Source organism: Drosophila rhopaloa, unplaced genomic scaffold (assembly GCF_018152115.1).
Source record: "Drosophila rhopaloa isolate 14029-0021.01 unplaced genomic scaffold, ASM1815211v1 contig_207, whole genome shotgun sequence".
Taxonomy (NCBI): domain Eukaryota; kingdom Metazoa; phylum Arthropoda; class Insecta; order Diptera; family Drosophilidae; genus Drosophila; species Drosophila rhopaloa.
In genome coordinates this window covers 97,084-107,492 of record NW_025335092.1, presented here as the reverse complement: position 1 = coordinate 107,492, position 10,409 = coordinate 97,084, and the positions used below count along the sequence as shown (strand labels likewise).

General features: G+C 43.3%; 1 protein-coding gene across 1 annotated transcript; it reads right to left on the bottom strand.

The window, feature by feature from the left end:
* Window positions 1–8,176: 8,176 nt before the first annotated feature.
* LOC123037895 (activity-regulated cytoskeleton-associated protein-like) lies at window positions 8,177–8,824 on the bottom strand. Its single transcript, XM_044460723.1, has one exon. The coding sequence runs from the start codon at window positions 8,822–8,824 to the stop codon at window positions 8,177–8,179; it is 648 nt and encodes a 215-aa protein (XP_044316658.1).
* Between the last annotated feature and the right edge of the window lie 1,585 nt (window positions 8,825–10,409).

The following is a 10,409-nucleotide window of genomic DNA, read 5'->3' as shown; positions in this document are numbered from 1 at the left end:
TGTTGATAGTTCTTAAATTCATTCATTCTCTCCATTCTCTCCTCTCTCTAATACACTTCTTTCGAGGGTCAATCTAATGAAACGAGAAGTGCTACGGCTAATCAAAGGGCCAATCAACTACTTTAATTATAAGTTTACAAAACTACGAATTAACACATCAAGCATAAAGTAATCTGTTTTATTTATCTGTATATAAATGATTTTTAAATACATATTTTCAGTAAGTTTAAATTTCGGTTAACCTTCTTAAAAACTATTGTCTATTGCTCTTATATTAGTTAGTCTTAGCCTACAAATTCCAATACAGTTAAAGAATTTCTAATTTCCTCGCATAACTTAATATAATATTTTCAATTTATTTTTTGGTTTTTATGATCATATTTTGTTCTTAGCTACATATATTTATTGAATTAATTACTAGATATGTCATCATGTTCTACAGTTCCCTTTTGGCACATTCTGACTATGTGTATAACATTGTGGGCGTTTTTCCACTACCTCTCTAAAGTTGATTGAATGCTTTGAAGATCTAAAAGATTACGGATACGAGGTTGACTTTAAGAAAAACAAGGATCAATTGTGCATGGCTTCTTTCAGAGGCATGGAAGTCTGTATTTTTTGAACAGTGAAGAGCATCATGTGAACAAGATTAAAAAAAAATGACGTGAATTGTCACGTGGCATTACCACCTGGGACATTAAAGGGAACGAGAGGGTTTAAGGGTGATAAATTCGTAAGACAGCACCAACTTAAGGTGATCATTTGATCTATTAGAAATCGTGATTGTTTTAAGTATTGTGAAGTCCGATTTCTTTAGAAAAAATCAGATATGTTCCATTTATTGACTACAAGGCGGCTGCTGAAAATTTTTTTTTTATTTTAACATTGCTTTTATTTATTGAATCTTCTCTTCATTTTGAGACTAACAATAAGTTTACTAATCTTAACATTAAAATTTAACTAACAGTATAATAAGACTGCAATCTGGTTGCGCGTCTCTCAAGTCGGTCGCTGGGTGGGTAAGTCATTGCGACGAAGGCGTGATTGGTTGATCAATCTTGTAAGACCTCTCGCCAGGTGGTCAGGGTGCAACGATAGCGATCACTTCTTTGACTGGTAGGATGTTTGAGCCTTCTGTCGAGGTGTACTCCTAGATATGTCACTTCGTTTGCTTGCGGGAGTAGAGTATGGTTTAACATGAGCGGCGGGCAGTTTTGCCTGTTCAGGGAGAACGTAACGTGCTTGCATTTTTGTTCGTTCACTTTGATTCGCCAATCTGTTAGCCACTTTTCAGAATTGACCAGATGAAGAGCTAGCTGCGCAGTTATTTGCATCGGGCATATTGACCGGCTGAGAATGGCTGTATCATCAGCAAACGTAGATGTTGTTAGTCGTGTGCTTGTTGGGATGTCTGCTGTGTAGAGGACACATAATGTTGGCCTGTTGCACGCTTCCTTGAGGAACTCCAGCTCCAATAGTGAAATCATCAGTTAAAGCAGTGTTGCATCTCACAGCAAATTTTCTGTCGTAGAGGTAAGACTCTAAAAGTTTATGGGTGTTGTAGGGGAGCATTGTCTTGATCTTGTACATTAGACCTTCTAGCCAAACTCTATCAAATGCTTGAGAGACATCTAAAAATATGGCAGTACAGTACTCTCGTTTTTCGAACGCGTTCCGAATTTCTGATGCAATCCGGTTGACTTGCTCAGTTGTTCCGTGCTTTTCACGAAACCCAAATTGATGTGACGGAATTCCTTCCTGGATTCTTAGGTATGTGTTTATCCGAGTCAATACGCATTTTTCAAAGAGTTTAGATAAGCATGAAAGTAGGCGTATGGGTTTATACGACGTGGGAATTGCGTGGTCTCTTCCCGGCTTTGCTATCATTATTATAATCGACTTTTTCCATCTAACTGGAAAGTGGCCAAGTTTTGCGATGGCATTAAAAAGCTGGGTGATAGTGCAAACGGCGCAATATTTTTTGATGATGTTAAAGATTTCGTTTGAGCGAAACTCAATTGGCTCATGTTGAAGCTGAGGTTCATATGGTAAAGTCGGCAAAGTAAACGCACTAGTGGCAGGATTTGGTTGGAAGACATTTTTAAGGTGGTTGGCAAACGTACTGGCTCTGTCTGCATCGCTGCGCGCCCAGCCGCCTGTGGGATTTCTAATAGGCATCACGGTTACTTTCGGTGAGCTCAGAGTTGGGTGAGCTCTCCATAGTGAGTGTTTTGTACTAGATGTTGACAATAGCTCTATGTAGCGTCGGTGGACATGTGCTTCTTCTTGCTGTAAAGCTTTTGTTAGTTGACGTGAGGCATATTTTAAGTGTTGCCTGGCAAATGTTGATCTGTGGAGTTGCCACTCTCGACTTACGCGTCGCTTTTCGAGGACGAGCTGTTTATACCCGTTACTCGTAGATTAAAAGGGTATATTGTATTCGTGCATAAGTATGTAACAGGTTGAAGGAAGGGTCGTTTCCGACCCTATAAAGTATATATATTCTTGTTCAGGATCACTTGCCGAGTCGATCTAGCCATGTCCGTCTGTCCGTCTGTCTGTCCGTCTGTCTGTCCGTCTGTCTGTCCGTCCGTCTGTCTGTCCGTCTGTCTGTCCGTCTGTCTGTCCGTCTGTCTGTCCGTCCGTCTGTCTGTCCGTCTGTCTGTCCGTCTGTCTGTCCGTCTGTCTGTCCGTCTGTCTGTCTGTCTGTCTGTCCGTCTGTCTGTCCGTCTGTCTGTCTGTCCGTATGAACGCTTAGATCTTGGAAACTATAAAGGCTAGAAGGTTGACATTTTGCATGTAGATTTTAGAAGTTTCTACGCAGCGCAAGTTTGTTTCAATATGGTGCCACGCCCCCTCTGACGCCCTCAAGCCACAAGCTGTGGCCACAGTTTTGATGCTATTAAGCAAATTTTAATTGATATGTATTTGTTTCGTCAATACCTATCGATTGGCCTAATAAAAGTTTGCCACGCCCACTCTAACGCCCAAAAACCCATTAAACGCTTAAGCCTGGCTAGCGCCTACATTTCCGACTTTCATGGCCCGTTGTAGCGCCATCTAACGGATGACTTTGGAACAGCTGGCCAAGGTGCTCAACAGAGCCAACGTTAATTCTCGATAAGGATTTCTATTAAGGGAAATTGCGATGGTTTTCATTTGTTAATACCGAACTATATCCCAAGAACTATGCAAATCAAATCAAGTTAGCCAAATTGGAGGTCTGAGTCAAAACATACAAGAAGGCATATTTATATTAAGTTGCTTGGCTGAGTAACGGGTATCTAATAGTCGAGGCACTCGACTATAGCGTTCTCTCTTGTCCATTTGTAGATTTGTCTTTATTTGGTTGCTTTATGTACTTCTAGTTTGGGTTGTTGAAACTCGAGCTGCAGAGACGAGTACAGTGTGTTAACAAATCTGTCTACGTTGGCTTCATGAGATGTGGACTTAGCTCAATGTGTGAGCCAATGTATTTCTTGTACTTAACCCAATTGGTTTTCTGTGATGTCAATTTAAACGATTGCTCCAATGCGCCAGGATGTCGGAGTAGAATAAACAGGACAGGCGAGTGATCAAATGAAAGATCCAAAAGGCATTCGGCGCTTATCAAATTTTTATACCCTTGCAGAGGGTATTATAATTTTGGTCAAAAGTGTGCAACGCAGTGAAGGAGACATCTCCGACCCTATAAAGTATATATATTCTTGATCAGGATCACCTCCTGAGTTGATATAGCCATGTCCGTCTGTGCGTCTGTCCGTCTGTCTGTTTCTACGCAATCTAGTCTCTCAGTTTTAAAGCTATCGAGTTGAAACTTTGCACACAGCCTTCTTTCCTTTGCACGCAGTATATATGTCGAAACGGGATCGGGATCGGCCGACTATATCCTATAGCTGCCATATAACTGATTGATCGGAAATGCCATAACTTTGGTGTTTGTAAAGTTAGAAAGTTGGAATTTTTTATGAGTATTAAGAATGCATCATATGAATAATTTTGGAGAATATATGTAATTTACAGAGTATTCTGCAAGGGTATATCAACTTCGGCTCCGCCCGAAGTTAGCTTTCCTTTCTTGTTAGGAATATTTTTGGTAATTGCAAAGTCTATTAAATCGGGTAGTTTCTTTGGGTCTGCCGGCCAGTATGTTGGTCTGCAAGAAGAAACATAGTCCAGCTTGTTCTTGGCTTTTATAACTGCATTATAGAGCTGTTTTCCTTTTGGAGTCACGAGACGTGACTGCTTGGCATTGTAGTCCCCTGCTGCTATGAAGTGGACTCCTAGTGAGTTGAAAAACTGCATAGACTTATCTTCAGCTATAGTGAAGCGAGGGGGGCAGTATACGGCGGCTAGTGTAAGTTGGTTGCCAGTATTTATTTGTATATTTATAGATGTGGCCTGTAGGTAATATTTAGCAAATTTGTTATGATAGTGGTGCTTAATACGGCTACTGATTAGAATTCCAGTCCCACCATGTGCTTTACCATCTGGATGATTTTTTCCGTAAAATGAATAACCTCGTAGTTGAAAATTGTATTTGTTTGTAAGGTGTGTTTCTGAAAGCAGCATTACGTCGATATGGGTAAAAGTCCGGGGAAAAAAGTAATAGTGAGATCAATTTTGTGCCAATGAAGCTAGTACTAATCGTTTTAAGAGCGGCAGAGAGTCAAGATTTGAGATTATAAGAAAAAATCTATTATAGTCAGAACACAATATTCTGAAAGGCTCATGCAAGGCATAGTTAGATCTACAATGATTTAATATTAAAGGGAATACAATTTCTAGTTAATCTACTTGGCACAGAAAAGTTTAGCTGACTTACCAAGTCGGGGGAGTCAATATCACCCTGTATAAGGTTATAAATGAAGACAGTACCAAGCATCGTTCTACGGTTGGCTAGGGAGGGTAAATTAATAGAAGTCTACTAGAATAAAAAGGTAAGTTAAGATTTGCATCCCAGTTTAGGCGGCGTAAAGCAAAAAGAAGAAAGTTTTTTTGTACTGATTCAATACGACCAATATGTATTCCGTATTGCGGACTCCAGACGGGAGACCCATACTCCAGAATCGGACGGACCAACGAAATAAATAAAGTTTTAGTTAAATAAGGATCATCGAATTGTTTTGACCACCTTTTAATAAATCCAAGCACTCATTACTTAACCATGGACAGTTGAAATTTAGTCTCCACCTCCTCCGTCTAGAGGGACGGTTCCATACACCTATACTAATTGTGTACTTACCTGGAAAATTACTTCAAGGAAGCTAAAGATCTCCGGCTTTAAGCAGATTTCTGTAAACACAATAATATGAGATGCAAAGGAAAGGCTATCGGAATACAATTTAGTGAGTTTGCTACGCAAACCTCTTGCATTCTGATAGGAAAGAAGGAGGTTAGAAGTTAGAATTTGAATCAATAGATTTTGGTTTCGCATTAAATCTTGCATAGTTGTGCGCATAAACGACATAAACTCCGTAGGGCTTTGTTGCAGGCTTCTTATCTTCAAAGTTGCTTTTTGACTGTTCCGGGAATTGTTGCTGCTGAGCAGTGTTCGGTTCTTGGTATGCTGATTGCAGAAATGAATTTTTTGAGGCAGGGTTAGCCAGTCCTGATTTTAAAGCGCTTGCGTAAGTCACATTTTTATCAGTCGAGAAGAAGACTTCAGGGTTTGATCTGGAAGCTGTCATCCTTATAAACAGGGCAGCCTCTGTATTTAGCAGTGTGATTGTCACCTCAGTTGCCGAACTTTTTCGAGTTGCAGTCATCTTTGCTCGCTGGGCAGTGTGTGGAGTCATGAAGATTTCCACAAACTACACACACCGGGCGCAGTTTTTGCGTTTGTGCGGTTCCCCAACTGTAATTCTGCGGTGGAGCAGGAACTGAAGATTGTAAATACGGTGCACTTCGTATTTCTTTAGGGGCTTATTTTCTGCTTCAAGCTCAACCTGCGTCTTTCTATCCCTGTTAAAGAAGTTGAAGACTGTCTTAGCGGTAAATCCCTTCTCTTGTAGCGCCTTTGTGATCTCTGCAGGCGTTACGTCGGATTCTATGCCCTTAAGTACGACTTGCAGCCCCTTGCTACTTTTTAGCTTGTGACGGTTCGTCGTTGTCGGGTGGCTCAGGGATGGCCAGGATTCGTCACAAGAATTTGTTTGTGTCAGGCGTGGTTGCTGAAAGAGAGTTTCGACCCAGCCCAGAGTAGAAGTCGTGGGGAATTACTTAGTAATTGAATTAGAACTAGGTTTTATTTCAGTAAGTATCTTGACAATTTATTAACAACTAACGAATTCACCGGTTTGGCGGGATGCCGCTCTTGCAGCCTTCGTTTCCTTCTTACGCTTAGAATACCTGGTCTCGGGAGCCGTCCAGCTGCTCGATAGGACCAGCACGGGTTAAGTTACCTGAAATGAGAATAGGGAGCCTGGGGACCCTGAAGTCAGCCACGAGCGAGAGAGATCGATTCAGTGCTTGGGGACCCGAAAGTCGACCGCAAGAGAGAGAATGTTTGCTTGGGGACCCGGAGGTCAGCCACAAGAGAGAGAATTGGTTGCTTGGGGACCCTGAAGTCAGCCACAAGAGAGAGAATTTGTTGCTCGGGGACCCTGAAGTCAGCCACAAGAGAGAGAATTTGTTGCTCGGGGACCCTGAAGTCAGCCACAAGAGAGAGAGAATTGGTTGCTTGGGGACCCTGAAGTCAGCCACAAGAGAGAGAAGTTGGTGCTTGGGGACCCTGAGGTCAGCCGCAAGAGAGAGAAGTTGGTGCTTGGGGACCCTGAGGTCAGCCGCAAGAGAGAAGTCAGCCGGTGAACCGTGCTGTAAGAAGGTGTGATCCTAAAATCAGCCGTCTCCTAGGGATACCTTCAGCTCGGCACGCCGGGAAGGTTAGAGGGAGGAGGAAGTAGTGCGGGAACTAACTACAATGTATAGAAGCGGACTTTGATCGAATGATCTAGTCCACCCAAAAAAGTGACTTTGCTGCTTACCACCACTGGGGAGATGCCTCTGCACCCTTAGACGGTTGGCAGCTAAGTGCCTTTCCATGGCCCGTGGCCCGTCTTATATAGGGCTCGGCGAGATTTAGTGTGCCCGTCGTCTGTGGGATTTACCGGGCTAAGTGTGACCATCTCTCTCAGTCTAGTGTGCCCCTATATGCGCGATCGTTGGCGCGCGCGCGTTCTCGGTTTGAATTTGAAATTACATGCTTCTATTGTGCGCGCAGCGTCACACTCCCCCCCGGTCATGGATTTTAGTGGTATTGAATCGTGACGTAGTTTCCCCTATTCGACACCACTCGCCAGGTTGTCTCCCCATCCTTTATCAGCCATCGCTGCTGCCTTCCAATTCTTTTTCCTGCTAGCTTTTCCTTGATACTGTCTCTTGCCGTTCTCGATATTCCCGCTCCTTCTGGTCGTGTCCATCCTTTGTCGCTGTGCTCCTCCTCATGGACCTCTAGTATATCCCGGGCTGCTCGGCTATCCCGGGCGATTCTGGCTAAAGCCCTTATGGTTTGGCTGCTCCCTTCGTTGCCCTGCCCTGACCGGGTGTTACTGGTTGTTTGCGGTGCCGGGGTCTTCATGTTGCCCCTCCTCTTCGCCGGTGCCGTCCGCTTTCGTGCGGCTCCCGCCATCTGTATCGGCTCTACTAATTTCGCCATAGTCTGCGCTGCTGCTATCTTTGCATGCTTTTTGCGGACTCTCAGCGCTGCCTCCGCGAACTTGTCCATGTTTTCGTGTTCGTTCTTTATTGTATTTGTTCCTCCGTTCGGCCTAGTGTCTCCAATGTATATCCTCTTTGTTTTCCGTTTGTTCGGGTCTTTTACTGCCACTTTCGTCCGCGTCTTCCTTGATTTTTTCTGCTGTGATCCCTTGTACTTCTCTTTGATCCAGGTGTCCGTGACCTCTATTGCTTTCAACTTGTCCTGTGCTGCTACCTCATTCCATTTTCCCTCTCCATACTGGACTACACCCAAGTCCCTGGTATTCGTTTTTGTCTCCGGTTGGTCCACTTTGTCTCCGGCTGCTCTTATCTCTAGCCCCAAGCCTGCATAACTCAGCGTTCTGCGTGCCCCGGCTAGAAAGTCCATTCCTAACACTTCTCCTGAACGCTCTTCCTCCAAATTGGATTTCTGCTGCGAATTCTCCTCTCGCCTTCTGCGTTGCTCCGTTGGCCATTGTTATTTCTGCTCGGGTTCCACACCATTTGCCATTTTCAGATCTTGATATCTGCTTCTGCTTATCTCGCTTCTGTGTCCGGTCCTCTGTGTCCGGTCCTCTGCCTCTATTTCTTCTACTTCCTCCGCTATTTTGAGGAACTCTGTCAACGATTTGAATCCTGCCCTCCTAGCGTACAGCTTTATCTTGCTCCTGCTGTTTTTGTACACTCGGTCCAGTTTGGCCTCTTCTGAGAGTTTCGTGAATTGCATCAGTTTTCGTAGCCCCATTGCGTATTCTCTTACGGGCTCCGTTTCTCTCTGTTTCATCTGTGCAATCTGATTCTCCAACTGTTCCTCATACCTCGGCGGCAAAAAGTATTCTAGAAGCTCTGTTCTCAGCTGAGTCCATGTTACGATCCTGCTCGGCGTGGTGTTCCACCAATAACTCGCGATCCCCTCCACGATGAATGGCATCGTCTGTATCAGCTGGTCCTTCCGTATTCCGTATCCGCCTGCCCACTGTTCCATTTTGCTTAGGAACTCCAGTGGGTTTGTTGTTCCTTGGTACCGGATGCCCCATCCGCGTACCCGGTCTATGACTTCTGTTTCCATTTTTATTTCTGTCTTTCCTTCCGTTTCGTCCCCTCGACTTGCTCCTTTGGTGTCCATTATCTCCTCCCTTTCCCTGGTTACCACGATCGCCGGAATTGTTTCCTCTCCTATATTTTTCTGTCAGTTCTGCGAGTCTTTGTCTGACCGTTTCCGTATGATCCATTTTTTTTGGCGAACGCTGCCAAGTCTTAAGTCTTCACTTTTTTCTGCCGTTCCTAATCCGAACTCTTCCGTGTATTTCGTTAGTTCGCTCTTTGGTGCCAGATATACCCAGCTCGACATTACTCCGCTGGTGTCGGTTTATCTCTTGCAACCCCTTTAACCTGCTCGGGCGCCACTGTGACGGTTCGTCGTTGTCGGGTGGCTCAGGGATGGCCAGGAATCGTCACAAGAATTTGTTTGTGTCAGGCGTGGTTGCTGAAAGAGAGTTCCGACCCAGCCCAGAGTAGAAGTCGTGGGGAATTACTTAGTAATTGAATTAGAACTAGGTTTTATTTCAGTAAGTATCTTGACAATTTATTAACAACTAACGAATTCACCGGTTTGGCGGGATGCCGCTCTTGCAGACTTCGTTTCCTTCTTACGCTTAGAATACCTGGTCTCGGGAGCCGTCCAGCTGCTCGATAGGACCAGCACGGGTTGGGTTACCTGAAATGAGAATAGGGTGCCTGGGGACCCTGAAGTCAGCCACGAGCGAGAGAGATCGATTCAGTGCTTGGGGACCCGAAAGTCGACCGCAAGAGAGAGAATGTTTGCTTGGGGACAGCCACAAGAGAGAGAATTGGTTGCTCGGGGACCCTGAAGTCAGCCAGAAGAGAGAGAATTTGTTGCTCGGGGACCCTGAAGTCAGCCACAAGAGAGAGAATTTGTTGCTCGGGGACCCTGAAGTCAGCTACAAGAGATAGAGAATTGGTTGCTTGGGGACCCTGAAGTCAGCCACAAGAGAGAGAAGTTGGTGCTTGGGGACCCCAACAAATAATTGATTTCCCACAAATATGTCCACTTTATGGTTTTCAAATTGTATACCCAATGAATAATTCAATAATAATAATAATATGCTTTTGCATTTCTTTCCAGGGTGAATCCAATGAAGCGCGAATAGCTGTTGCTAATCAAAGGGCCCATAAACTATTAAAATAATGAGATTATAAGGCGGAGAAAAAATACATCAACATTTCAGCAAAAAGAATTCTGATTTGTACGAGTGCTGCGGGAAATTTATTTAATTTATTTTTCAACGTTACCAACATTACTTTTTGAGCTCTAATAGTTATTACAAATTTTCTTATATATTATGTGATGTATGTATTATTTTTTGTATTTTATGTATTTTTTTTGAATTGGATTTCACAAAAATATATAAGTTTTCCTTATACGTCGATTAAAATAAGTTATCAACATCTAGAGGATATTTTTGTCTCTAAGGTTACTTTTGGAAAACCTTATGTAATTTTTTTTTGTTTGGACAGCCATCAAGTCCTTGTCTCAGGTTACGAATTCCATAACAGTAATTAAAAACTCATAACAAAACTTGTTTGGAATTCGCTAAGTATAAAATATTTATAATCCATTTTGGTTTTTTTATTGTCATTACTAGAACCAACTTATATGTAAATAATTAATTAAGAATAAATGTTACTTG